Raw genomic sequence first — 14,819 nt, forward strand, 5'->3', positions numbered from 1 at the left:
CATATTTTTCCCAGCATGATGTTTTTAAAAGACTTTGAGGAAAGTGGCACCCATTATGTGTTTGGAGGCAGCTCTTGATGTCCGTCCAGGAATTATATTGCAAGAAGCCTCACAACACCAGGTTGAAGTCCAACAGATTTATTTGGTAGCAAAAACCACTAGCTTTTGGAGTGCTGCTCCTTCGTCAGGTAAGTGGGAGTTCCATTCACAAACAGCATATAAAGGCACAAACTCAATTTACAAAATAATTACATTACTTTGTATTTTGTAAATTGTTTTGTATTATTGTTTTGCATTATTTTGTAAATTGAGTTTGTGCCTTTATATGCCCTGTTTCTGAACAGAACTCCCACTTACCTGATGAAGGAGCAGCGCTCTGTAAGCTAGTGGCTTTTGCTACCAAATAAACATGTTGGACTTCAGCCTGGTGTTGTGAGACTTCTTACTGTGTTTACTCCAGTCCAACACTGGCATCTCCACATCAGAAATTATATTAGCAGCACCCCACACGTGTATCATTAAACAGTCAGTAAATAATTGTTGCTGAAGTTCTAAGTCTTGATACCTTTCCAAAGTAAACTGCAAACGCTGTACACAAACTGAACATTACTGGTGTGGAGCCCTGGTTTATTTCTACATATTGTGTAAATAAGTAGATTACATGAGTTTAAGGGATGACTTTTTTCATTTTCCCTTTGCCTCTGTGCTGGACAGGAACCTGTCAAGGCCCAGGCACAGCAGGATTTCCTGTCTTGGTCCTAAAACAAGGCTGGAATGCATCTTTGTCAGCAGGAACCAGAAAATCTCCATGTGCCAGAAACTCAGGCACTTAGCTGTTTGATTTTTTTTAAAGCTTGCATTTGGTATCTTCCGGTAAACTGTATGCTCTTCCCAGGGGGCACCCCTATGACTAGGTGCCCAAGACAATAACTACAGCAAAAGGTGCAGAAGGCCTGGAATGACCCCATTATGCATGTTGTTGCTTTTTTTAACCGTTTGACTTGGAATATGATGCAACTATGTGTATGAGAGAAAGCAAACATTTTGCACATCAAAGAATTTCAAATTATAAGCACAATTTCCATAATTCAAAATGGGGAACATGCTGAAAGGTTCTATCTCAATCCACTGTCTTTTGATTGTGAAAATCTTTGCCCCCCCCCCCAAAAAAAAACCAAGGGTTTGCCAAGAAATTAACACAATATTTTGGTCTTCAATTTTGTATACACCTCCCATTAAACCCTTAACTCACCACTTCCAAATGTGTTTAATAGCTGAAAAAGTACTGTGGTAGCATGGCTCTTTTAAGGGGCAATTGCCGAAAACTACAAACTACTACATAAACTGAACATTACTGGTGTGGAGCCCACGTGATCGGGCCGGACCCAATGGAGTGTCGAGGTGGGAAGCTGAGCCAATTGTAGGGACGTTTCCCAGGTTGGGGAAGATCCTCAGTTGGAGTCAGGGAGGAATTGTCTACATATTATAGGAGAGACATTGAAGACCATAAGGTCAGCAGCAGTTACCATGTCCTACAAGAACCAAATGGAACAGCTACCTGTCCTGGTAACTGAAGGTCATTGACCTTGCCTAATGGGCCATGATTGGTTCAAACAGATACAATGAAATTGGTTGGAAATATTAAACCTATGGGATGAAGGTTTCCCTGAGCTGCTGTGTAAATATTCCAAGATCTTCCAAATGAGCAAGGACATATAAGGGGGGGCTAAAGCCAAAATATATCTGAATCCTGATACAACGTGTACATTTTTTTGGGCTCACCCAGTGCCTTAGGCACTTCATCATAAGTTTGAAGTTGAGCTCAGAAGACTTGAAGGTTTAGGTATTATAAACCCCTTAAAATTCTCTGAATGGGCTGCACCCGTAGTCCCTATCCTCAAACTGGATCGTACTTTAAGAATTTGTGGGAATTATAAATTAACAGTCATTGAGGAGCTAATATAGACAGATACCCCATTCCTAGAATTGAAGACCTTTACACCAAAGTAGCCAGGGGTTTAAACTACGCCACATTAAACCTGAGTCATGTCTACCAGCAGCTGAAGTTGGATGAAGATTCACAGAGGTTGGTTAGTATAAACACACACAAGGATTTATACCAACATACACATTTACCTTTTGGAGTCTCATCAGCCTGTGCCATTTTCCAGAATATGATGAAAGTTTATTACAAGGCATCCCTAAGATAGTGATTTATCTTGTAGCTCTAATTACAGGAGCCTCACCTGAGGAACATCAATCAAACTTGGAGGAATTTTTGAGAAGACTTAAAGAGGCAGTGTCAGGTTGAAACAGGAGAAATACACTTAGGCAAATGAAGTTGCATATTTGGGTTTTAAGGTAGATGCAAAAGGTTCACATCTTTTGGTAGATAAAGTTTAAAGACATTAAGGAGGTTCCACAGCCAAAAAACACATCCGAGTTAGTCATTCGTCAGAATGGTGAATTATGGTACATTTTTATAAAACATGTCTATCACTTGAGCCCCATTTCACCAGCTGTTAAAGAAAGTCCATGTTGGAGGTGGGACAAAGAATAAAAAGAAACATTCACAAAAATAAAATAGATTTTGCAGTTGTCAGTACTTTTGGTACGCTTCGAACAAACCAAGCCATTGGTAGTTATCTGTGATGCATCACCGTGTGGAGTGGGAGCAGTTTTGTCCCACAGGATGCCTGATAGAGTAGAAAGGCCAATCACCTTTGTTTGAGAACATTATCAGATGCAGAAAATTGTATTCCCAGATAGATTAAAAAAAAGCTTGGCAGTCATTTATGCAGTCAAAAAGTTTCATTGATATATTTATCCATGACATTTCATAATACTATCGGATCACAAACTCTTATTACATTTATTCAGAGAAGGAAGTCAATGCTGCCAATTGCGTCTGCAAAGGTATAGAGGTGGGCTGTATTGTTAGTAGCTACAGTTAGTTGATCCAGCATCGCCCAGGAACATTAATATCAAATGCGGATATGCTCAGCCGCTATCAGTATCGTCACCACTGGTCTCACAAAAGATAGTGCTGGCGCTGCACTTGCTAGAGACTTTGCTGCTTCAGCTAATCACAAAGATCTGGACTGAAAGAGAACTAGTGTCCTCAAAAGTGAAGAGGATGGTGATGCAAATATGGGAAATCAGAGCTGTTTTAAACCCTACCAACAAAGAACATAGATAACATTGTGTTATAGTCCCACATCAAGAGAGACAACTTTTATTACAGGAATTGAACAATTCATTTTCAGGACAAAATAGGAAGAAAGCACTCACCCAAAGATATGTTTGATGACTGGGCATTGGTGGGATGCTATTGAGAGATGTGGTTAGATATGATATTTCCTGATTTGGCATGAAGGCTTCCCTGAAGGAAAATCATGACTCGGGGTAAAAAAAGTGTGTTTTCCAAGTTGATGATTTAGTCCTGGTTAGAAACTTTTCAATAAGTCGTCTCACGACACCAGGTTAAAATCCAACAGGTTTATTTGGTAGCAAGCACCACTACCTTTGGGGGCTCTGTCCCTTCATCAGGTGAGTGGGGAATTCTGATCACAAACAGGGCATAAAAAGGTACACACTCAGTTTACAGAATACTGATTAGAATGCGAGCCTTTACAGCTAATCAATGTGAGTGGCGATAGCATTAAGCATAGGTGAAAGAGATGTGTATTGTCTCCAGACAGGACAGTAAGTGAGATTTTGCAAGTCCAGGCATGTCATGGGGGTTACAAATAGTGTGACACAAACCCAAGATCCCAGTTGAGGCTGTCCTCGTGTGCGGAACGTAATGTCCTGTCTGGAGACATTACACATCTCTTTAACCTATGCTTAATGCTATCCACTCACATTGTCTGCACCTTTTAAGACTTGATTAGCTGTAAAGACTCGCATTCTAATCAATGTTCTGTAAACTGATTGTGTGCCTTTATGTGCCCGGTTTGTGATCAGAACTACCCACTCACCGGATGAAGGGGCAGAGCCCCCAAAGCTAGTGGCGTTTGCTATCAAATAAACTTGTTGGACTTCAACCTAATGTTGTGAGACTTCTTACTGTGTTTACCCCAGCCCAACGCTGGCATCTCCACATCGTAGAAACTTTTCACAATCTTTCCAGTATCCATGTCAGTTTTGCCGCAAAGAACAGGACACGGTCTCCTATGTCTTAGACTTGCAAGATAGTCGCATCAGGAAGTGTGTAGACCATCTGAGGGGGAGAGCAGGACTTGATATAGGGAATCAACAGGCAACCCCTGCAGTAGATTGGAGTTCACCACGATTGGTTATTGGGATCCTGTTTGTAAATGTGGAACTTCATGGAGCAGCCAACAGTTTCTGTAACTGAAGAAATAGCAGTCACAGAGGAGGATCTTGACCCCGGATTGATTTCACGAATACTCGGCCAGATTCCTCATTTCTAGAACAGCATGCCACAGATTTGATACACTTTACCAGAGACCAGAAGTCCCTGGACTGACTGAAACTTCCTGGGGTATTCCTGATATTCTTTGTAAATTGCCTAGTTAATAATTTTTTTGTGTTCATCCATAGGTAATTTCAGAAGTTGTGGGAGAGGTGTGTGGTAGCATGGTCACTTTAAGGGGGCTATCCCTGAGGGCCACCTGGTTGGGCCAGAGCTAATGGAGTGTTGAGGTGGAAAATTGAGCCACTTGGATGCACGAGGCGTATCCTCGGTCAGGCACGATCCTCAGTTGGAGATGAGTAAAGAATAGTTACATTGTTAGTTCTGTCAACCCTTTTTTGTAAATAATTTTTATCATTGGCAATAAACCCTTTATACTTTGAGCCACATCGATTGGGACTCAATTTATTGTAAGTATGATCTAAACAGGAACAAATAAGCTTCAAATTATCATTGTGAAAATCTTTCCTAGCAAGTTGTAATGCTCCTTTAAATTGTGAATGTGAAGTAATTAATACAAATTCATTAGTATAGTTATATGATGCAACTTCTGAGGCATTGTACAATCTGAAGTGCATACAGGGACTTTACGTAATTGCAGAACATGGGGAGGTCAACTGCTATAATTGTAGCATTTAACATCCAATATTTATCATCTCTCAGATTCAGAATATGAACAATATCATCACTTTTCCTCTGGACAGCTTACTGAAAGGAGATCTAAAAGGAGTTAAAGGGGTAAGAATTTAATATTATTACATTGTATCCCTCCATAAAAAAGAAGAATTGCTTTCAATTTAAGGAATTGTGAACAACATAGAATATTTTATTTTGTTTAACCAGTCCCTTTATAGCAAAGATCTATAGGACTGTGGATCAGAAGACCAGTTAGAATGCTAATTTGTTCTTCATGTTGTTGTTTTTGCACGTAATGTGCAGAATCTTGTCAAAAATTTCAAGAATCATAGTATCCCTGCAGTGTAGGAGGCCATTTGGTCCAGCAAGCCTGTAACATGACAATCCCACCCAAGTCCTATCCTGTAACCTTACATATTTACCCTGCTGGTCCCCCTGACACTAAGGAGTAATTTAACTTGGCCAATCAACCTAACTCACACATCTTGGGACTGTGGGAGGAAACTGGAGCACTCTGGAAACCCAGGCAGACACAAGGAGAATGTGCAAACTTCACACAGATAATCACCCGAGGCCACAATTGAACCTGGGTTCCTGGTGCTGTGAGGAAGCAATACTAACCACAGTGCCATAAATATTTGCCCAGCTATAGGATCTTGAATTAACCCATTTCTAAACTTGCATAGAATTGTACATCATAGAAATGTGTCTGCCTCCATATTCATGCTTTGTATGAACCACTCCACATCTCATTCCCCTCAGCTTATCAACATATCACAGAAATATAGGAACAGAAGTAAACTGTTCAGTCCCTCGAGCCCACGCTGCTATTCAATGCAATCATGACTAATTTGTATCCTAACTTCATCCATTGTCCGTGGCTCCATATCCCTTCATAGAGCTTGAATGTAAAATTAATTAAGCCTGCGTCTTCTGCTTTTAGTGGGAGAAATTTCAGTACTATACCATTCTGGCCTGAATCTTGTGCTCATCAGGCACGACCAGAAGCCAGGTGGACTTAGAAGCAGATGCACTTCCTGCCATGATCAAACCTGATAGCAATTTCATGCTGGCTTGCCACTTAAGGGGTATCCAGCATGAACTGCACACTGCAAAAGTCTCAATGCTGCTCGAAGGGCAGGTGAAAAATGCGGATGTGATTGTGTGCTTCTGACGAACTCCCTAAATGCTAAGAGCTGTTGTGGATCTGCCTCAGGAACTGCAGATCTATACAAATGAAATGAACTGAATGCAGCAAACTGAGCCTATACAGCACATTCAAGCACCAGACTGCAGAACTCAAAAAGTCTCAGTTCCCAGCCATTCCTTTTCAATTATATTTCACCCAGGGCATTTCATTCCTACTCTAGATCAAAGTTATAGCAAAAACGTGAAGGCCTTTTGTCCAATTGGCTGATCTGTAAAATGGAAGAGCCACACAAAATCTCTTTCAGTTGACTCCTTAATGGGCTTAGTTGTCTGTTTAATTGTCGGTAGGGGAATTATTGTTCCAAGTATGGTGATGTCAGGACACATGTCCAGTGTCGTCTCGTGCAATTTCATGTGCTGTCGGATATGCACCTGCTCAAATGACAAAATTCCTAATTTCTTTCCTGAACTGGCTCTGATTTTAAGGTCATATCCACTTTTCCTGGACTAACCCACAACAGAATTTTTTTTTCTGTATCCATCCTACCACTTTCTTTCAAGATATGAAAAAACTCAAACCAAATCACCCCTTAACATTCTTTATCGTTATATTCCTTCTGCGTATTCTTATCCAATTCTCTCACAAATGCCTATATACTAATCACTTCAGCATGTCCATCTGGCAGTGGGTTCCACATTCTCACTGTATTCCCCTTAAATTTTTAAAAAGACATGCATTTTTAGCCATATTTACTCACCGCTTCCAGAATATTATTGATGAGTTAATAAATGGCAAAGTTTGGTACTTCCTGCTTCATTTTCGATTTTGATTTACCAAATTCAATTTCACAATCCAGAGAGAAATTAATTCAGAGTATATTGCTCGTTTGTTAAAAAATTACGTAAAATGAATGATAACAATAAAAGCAATACTTTATATATGTGTGAAAAACTATTCTAATGCATTAAAATGATCAGTCAGTCCACCTTGACTATGCATCTTCATTCATGTTTCAAATTCTTATTGAAAGCCCTTGTAGAGAAGGCACAAAAGTTCAGGAATTTGTTTGGAGGCATCTGAGGGATTGTAGCCTTTTCCCTGACCACAACCAGCAGTTATGCTGAAACAATGGGTGATCCTCATTGTTCATGATACGCTTTTGTCAAAATTCTTTAAAAGCAGATTTAGTCATGGAAAATCTGCTCATCGAATGCCGTTCCTGTTCAATAATTCTACACCTAGAGTTTACTTTCCTGGCGAGATCATTAGCAGGCAAGACATCCAAAAAGGATAACATTCCCAACTACAGCAATATAAAGCCGTTTAATGATTGTAGGATCTAGTTGAAAGGATTTTAATCTTCTGCATAATTGTGTATGTCCATCAGCCACCATATCTGTGCATTGTTCCCTCCATTTCAACTTAACTATGTATTTGTAATTGTTTAAATGTCCACATCATGAATCTTCACAAGAACAACATAATTAACTGGATTTTTCCTAAAGTCTGTAACTAGTTCTTTTATCTTGTTTTCCATTTAGTTATTGACCTTTATACAAACTTCACCACCAAATTCCTATGGTTTCTTTGAGACCCACAAGTACTGTATTATCACTATTGTTAAGGATCATTACATTGACCATATCGTAGATTTGCAAGTTATTGCTCAATTAACTTCAAGCCTCCAAGTAGAATATAAAAATGAAGAAAACCAAAATGCATGGAATATTGCATTTGATGAAATAACCAATTTGATTTGGTCCATTATCTTTTAGTATAAATTGACGTTTGAGGCCTTTCTGATCAAAGTTGTATCATGTCTAGTGTTATCTACTAAACAGTGGTCCTTCATAAAACTAGTGTCATCCAGGCCATTGAACAAATAGCTTTGCCAGATTCTTAAGACCATCATTAAGAAACAGATTTTGTTGATGGAACAATTTGTACAAATGTTTTGCACTCTTGATGGTTTTTGAAATGACTATTGCAGAGCAATGATTGGATTTGCTTTCAGGTGAGTATGTTTGGAAGAGTGAGTTCACATTGTGACCAAGTCACAGGGACAGATTCTGTTCTTAAAAGGAACTTGATCGAATATGAAAATATTACATCAGTATTGTACTGATACAGGAGTACACAATAAGTAGGAGCAGGTGTAGACCATTTGGCCCTTTTTGAGCCTGCCCTGCCTGGTCACAGCTGATCTTGTCTCAACCATATTTTTCATTAAATAAGAACATAAGAAATAGGAGCAGGAGTAGGCCATCCAGCCCCTCGAGCCTGCCCCGCCATTCAATAAGATCATGGCTGATCTGTCGCTGCTCAGTTCCACTTTCCCGCCCTCTCCCCATAACCCTTAATCCCCTCTCCTATCAAAAACCCATCAACCCGCGTCTTAAAAATATTTAGCGAGGCAGCCTCCACCACTTCAACGGGCAGAGAATTCCAGAGATTCACCACCCTTTGAGTGAAGAAGTTCCTCCTCAACTCTGTTCTAAACTGCCCCCCTTTTATCTTGAGGCTGTGCCCCCTAGTCCTACTGTCTTTTTTGAGCGGGAAGAGTCTTTCCACCTCTATCCTATCCATCCCATTCATCATCTTATACGTCTCAATGAGATCTCCCCTCATTCTTCTAAACTCTAACGAGTACAAGCCCAGTTTATTCAGCCTCTCCTCATAGCTCAACCCCCTCAACTCCGGTATCAGCCTAGTAAACCTCCTCTGCACTCCCTCCAAGGCCAAAATATCTTTGCGCAGGTGCGGCGCCCAAAACTGCACACAGTACTCCAGCTGCGGCCTCACCAATGCCCTATACAGCTGCAGCAAGACCTCCCTACTTTTATATTCAATCCCCCTCGCTATGAAGGCCAGCATCCCATTCGCCTTCCTGACCACCTGCTGCGCCTGCAAGCTGGGTTTTTGCGACTCATGCACAAGGACCCTGAGGTCCCTCTGCACCGTCGCCTGTTGCAGTTTTTTGCCCCGTAAGTAATAGTCCTTCCTACCATTCTTCCTACCAAAGTGGACCACCTCACACTTGCCAACATTAAATTCCATTTGCCATTTCCTGGCCCATTCGCCCAACCTATCTAGATCCTTCTGTAGACTCTCCACACCCTCCGCACAATTTGCCGTTCCCCCAATCTTGGTGTCATTAAATGATGCTTGTGCCCTTGACGAATCACATAGGCAAGAATGAATCAAATGCTCCACCTTATTTTCTATGTGTTAGTATGTTTATTTTGTTTTTGAAGACATTTGATCTACTTGCCAGACATCAACTTTTTGATTGGGTTAATTTGCATTTCTTGCTTATCATGCAGTATGCAGCAGTATTTAATAGAGATGGAAAATTTGTTTCTTTTAGTATGGTAGTGCAGCATGGAGGAAAGTGATAGTGGTTGAGGTGGAGGGCAGGATGGGAATGAAATGAAAACTGTATGGTTGAGAGCCTCAGGTTTGATCTGGCAACCTTTTTACAGCAAAAAAAATCAAAAAGAAACAACAAATTTCTGGATTGAAAATTTCATTTGCTAAGTGACCTTGACATCGGCAGAAAAATTAAGCCAACAGAATTAGAGGCCATTATATTAATTATTTTGATAGCAATTATATGGCAAGTGCAATAGATTATCAAAGATACTTTGGTTTTCTTTTCAGTCTGTGAATTGAAGGTCTTATGCCATCTAGTCACTAAAATTGTAAATTTCTGTTCTATGAATACATTTTGCTTATTGAAAAATAGATTTAGTTAACCAATTTAACAAGCTACCATTTAAAAAAAAACTGCTTTCAATTCTCTAACCCCTTTGGGCTGAGTAGAGCTACTCGTTTTTTATTGTTACTTGTCAATTGGAATGGTTCATGAGTATTTTATCTGCAAACATGCACTTACACAGTGGCATATATTAGATGGTTTATAAATTTGCATGAAGAAACAGTTAAAAGTAGACTATTTAAAAGTGTAAGGTGACAGATGTTAGTAGCTGTTTTAACACAATTGTGCACTTTTTTCCAGAGATGAATTTGTGTGAACCAATTTACATTGAGCTCACTCAGAGTTGAAATTTGGATTTGAATGCAATGGAAATGCCCATATAATGAAAAAGAGCCAGGGAAATAAACTCTACTGTATGCATGCAGGCTCAAGAAGAACAGAAATGTTTAGCTCTGATTTTTGCTGACGATTCTATTTGAAATAGATCATCATTACATTTTCAACCACCTTGAGGTTTTAAAATTTATTCTTGCACAAGATGTGTGCATCACTTGTTGCCCATCCCAAATTGCCCTTGAGGAGGTGATGGTGAACGCCACTTTGAACTGTTGCAGTCCATGTGATATAGGTATTTCACAGAACTGTTAGTTTCAAGTCCGAGTGGCATGTGGCTTGAAGGGGAACTTGATTGTGTGCACACTGCTGTCACTATGCATTGATGGTGGTGGGAGTGAATGATTTAAGGTAACATATGAGATGTCAATCAAGTGATCTGCTCGGTCTTAGATGGTCTGCTCTGTCTTAGATGCTGTCTTAGATGGATCAACAATCCATCTCAAACTTCTCGAGTGTTGTTGAAAATGCACTCATCCAGGCAAGTGGAGAGTATTGCATCACATTGCTGACTTGTGCCTTTTAGATAGTGGACAGGCTTTGAGGAGTCAGGAGCTGAGTTACTTGCCACAGGATTCCCAGTCTCTGACCTGCTCTTGCAATTACAGTTCAATTTAGTTTCTAGTCTATTAAAACGCCAGGATATTGACAGTGGGGCATTCAACATTGGTTATACCATTGAATGTCAAGGGGAAGATGGTTAGATCCTGACTTGTTGAAGATGACAATTACTTGGCAATGTGTGTTGCAAATGTTTTGAGGTGATTGCAATTAGAAAATATTGACTGCCTAGTAAAAATATTTATTTGACTTTTGTCCTGGCAGTCATAAATGATACTCAAAAAAAAAGATACAAGGGTATTTATATCTTAATAGGAATAGGAATGAGCATATACCATATGAGGCCTCAAGTCTGCTCAGTCATTCAGTGCAATCATGGTGAAAGATCAACTTTAAGTCTACTTTGCAGCCATTTTCTTTGATTTCCTGAAAGACCAAAAACAATCCATTCTCAACCTTAAACTAATCGATGGTGACATCTGAAATAGAAAATTCCAAAGATTCACAGACTAGCGTGAAGCAGTTTCTCCTTATCACTGTCCTACATTATTGACTCTTATTCTGAGACTGTGCCCCATTGTTCTAGAGCCAGGCAAAACAATCTCTATGTTTACCCATTAGGCCCTTCCAGAATCCTGAATGGTTAATTTCTCATCCTTCTAAGCTGCACAGTTTTAGGTCTAATTTATTCAGCCTCTCATCAAGAACCAAGTGCAGTGAAGGTTCATTAAATATGTCCTTCCTTAAATATGAAGACCAAAAATGTATAGTACTCCAACTGTGGTCTCACCAAAGCCATCTATAACTGTAGCAAGACGTCACTACTGTGATACTCCAGATACTTTGCAATAAAGCCAATTTGCCGTTAACCTTTCGACTTGTTTGCTGTAATTGGATGTTGTATTTTCTTGCTAACGTTTTGTGTTCAACAAAGAACAACCCAGCACGGGAAACAGGCCCTTCGGCCCAACGAGCCCGCGCTGCCGCATCACCCTACACCTATTCTACCCTGCGTGTCTACGAATGGAACCCCTAACTTAGCCAGATTCAGGGGAGAATAGTGTCAATTTGGTAAAACCAGTCAGCCTAAGAGCACATCTTTGGGGTGTGGGAGGAAACCGGAGCGCCCGGAGGAAACCCACGCAACCACAGGGAGAATGCACAAACTCCCACAGACACAGGCCCAAATCCATGTATCTGCACAGCTAGCAGTGCTAGTCACTGAGCTGTTGCGGCGCCCGTCTACCGGTCCAGGATCAAGCACACACACCGACACAAAGTACTAGGCCACTCCCGGAAACTCCAAGAGCAGCCCACGCACGACCCACCGTGTGCATGCCCCTCGTTTGACAACGAGGTGGACCTCCACCTGCGGAATAAAAAGACAAAAACGTTAATTTACAAATCTGCATTTCCGGTCTCCCGAGGTTCTGACCTTATTTAATAGCCCCTACTATAACCCCCCATCCTCGTTTCACTCATGTGTCTGTCCAACTGAACCTTAAACGAGTCCAACGTTCCTGCCTCCACCACCCTACTCTGTAGCGCGTTCCATACCCCCACAACTCTCTGCGTAAAGAACCTTCCTCTCACGTCCAAATTATACCTCTCCCCCCTCACCCTTAAATCATGACCTCTCGTATTTGTACCCAGTCGAGGGAGCAGTCTCTCACTATTGACTCTATCTACTCCCTTCAGTATCTTATATACCTCTATCATGTCCCCCCTCAATCTCCGTCTTTCCAGGGAGAAAAGTCCCAGTTTCTCCAACCTTTCCTCATAACCCAGCCCCTCCATGCCAGGCAACATCCTGGTAAACCTCCTCTGCACCCTTTCCAGAGACTCCACGTCCTTCCGGTAGTAAGGTGACCAGAACTAGACGCAGTACTCCAAACGCGGTCTAACCAACGTTCTATACAACAGAAGCATTAGACGGCAGCTTTTATACTCTATACCCCTTCCTATAAAGGCTAGCATTCCATAAGCCTTCCTAACAACCTTCTCCACTTGTGTCGCAACCTTCATGGATTTGTGAACCTGCACTCCCAGGTCCGTGTGTATTTCTATACTCCTAATCTGTCTACCTTTTATCACATAGCTCCTCTCTGCATTATTCCTTCCAAAATGCATCACCTCACATTTGTCAGGATTAAATTCCATCTTTTACCTATCTGCCCAATGCACCAACCTATCTATATCCTGTTGTATCACTTGACATTCCACTTCAGTACCCGCCAACCCTGCCATCTTGGTGTCATCCGCAAACTTGCTGATCACACCACCTACGCTCTCTTCCAAGTCATTTATGTATACTACAAAGAGGAGAGGTCCCAGTACTGAGCCCTGCGGCACACCACTGGTCACTGGCCTCCAGCCCGAAAAGGTCCCCTCCACAACTACCCTCTGTCTCCTATTACCCAGCCAGTTCTCAATCCACCTAGCTACCTGACCTCGTATCCCATGCGCCTTAACCTTTTCTACCAGCCTACCATGAGGGACTTTGTCAAACGCCTTACTGAAATCCATATAGATGACATCAACGGCTCTCCCATCGTCAACCGTTTTTGTCACCTCCGCAAAGAATTCCACAAGATTCGTAAGGCAAGACCTCCCTCTAACAAAGCCATGTTGCGTATCCCTAATCAGATCGCAACGCTCTAAATGCTCATACATCCTACCCCTAAGTATTTTTTCCATTAATTTCCCTACCACCGATGTCAAACTCACCGGTCTATAATTTCCAGGGTTATCCCTACTACCTTTTTTGAACAGCGGTACCACATTAGCTACCCTCCAGTCTTCTGGGACCTCACCTGTGCCCAAAGAAGAGACAAAGATTTGCGCCAGAGGCCCAGCAATTTCATCTTTCACCTCCCTAAGCAGCCTGGGATAAATACCATCAGGCCCCGGAGCTTTATCCGTCCTTACGCTACCTAAAAGCCCTAGCACTTCCTCCCTCGTAATAGATATTTCCTGCAACTGATCCTCAGCTCCCTCCAAGAGACCGCACAATTCCGAACCCCTCTCCTTCGTGAATACCGACGCAAAGTATTCATTCAGGAGCTCCCCCATTCCCTCCGACTCAATACATAACTCCCCACTTTTGTCCCTAAGAGGACCAATTTTCCTTCTAACTACTCTCTTGCTCCTAATATAGGAATAAAATGCCTTTGGATTTTCCTTAATCCTACCAGCCAAAGCCATTTCATGCCCTCTGTTCGCCCTTCTAATTCCCCTTTTTAGCTCCCTCCTACTCTCTCTCTATTCCTCCAGCGCACTCTCTGTACTTAGTTGTTTCGACCTAACATACGCCTCCCTCTTCTTCCTGAAGAAGTCTTCAATACCCCCTGTAATCCACGGCTCTCTAATCCTACCTTTCTCATCCTTCCGCTTAACCGGAACATACCTCCCCTGCAACCACTTCATTTTGCCCTTAAAAGCCTCCCACTTGCCAACCGTGGACTTGCCAGCTAACAGTCCCTCCCAATCAGTGTCCTGCAGCTCCCTCCTAATCCTGCTATAGCTCGCCTTTCCCCAGTTCAGCACACTCCCGTTCGGCCGGCACTCGTCCCTTTCCATTTTTATCCTAAAGTAGACGGACTTGTGGTCACTATTAGCCACATGTTCGCCTACCTCTACCTCAACCACCTGCCCTGGCTCATTACCCAACACTAAATCCAGTATAGCCCCTCCCCTAGTCGGGCTAGTTACATACTGCTCTAGAGACCCTTCCAAAACACATTTCACAAACTCCTCTCCCTCTGTACCCCCAGCTCTAGGCCCCCTCCAATTCACTCCAGGAAGAGTAAAGTCACCCACTACAACCACTCTATTCTTCCTGCACCTGTCCAAAATGCCCCTGCAAATGCCTTCCTCCACTGACCTCGGGCTGTTGGGTGGCCTATAGTGCACCCCTAGCAATG

At 41.8% G+C, this 14,819-nt stretch overlaps 1 protein-coding gene across 1 annotated transcript in view; it reads left to right on the forward strand.

The window, feature by feature from the left end:
* The window catches only part of asap2a (ArfGAP with SH3 domain, ankyrin repeat and PH domain 2a), a 182,039-nt gene that overhangs the window by 94,944 nt on the left and 72,276 nt on the right, over positions 1-14,819 (forward strand). Inside the window, exon 4 of the mRNA XM_080192131.1 lies at positions 5,102-5,176. Within this exon, the coding sequence (XP_080048257.1) occupies positions 5,102-5,176 (75 nt within the window). The remainder of the gene's footprint in view (positions 1-5,101; positions 5,177-14,819) is intronic.

Source organism: Carcharhinus amblyrhynchos, chromosome 7 (assembly GCF_965287045.1).
Source record: "Carcharhinus amblyrhynchos chromosome 7, sCarAmb.v2.hapA, whole genome shotgun sequence".
In the NCBI taxonomy this organism is placed as follows: Eukaryota; Metazoa; Chordata; class Chondrichthyes; order Carcharhiniformes; family Carcharhinidae; genus Carcharhinus; species Carcharhinus amblyrhynchos.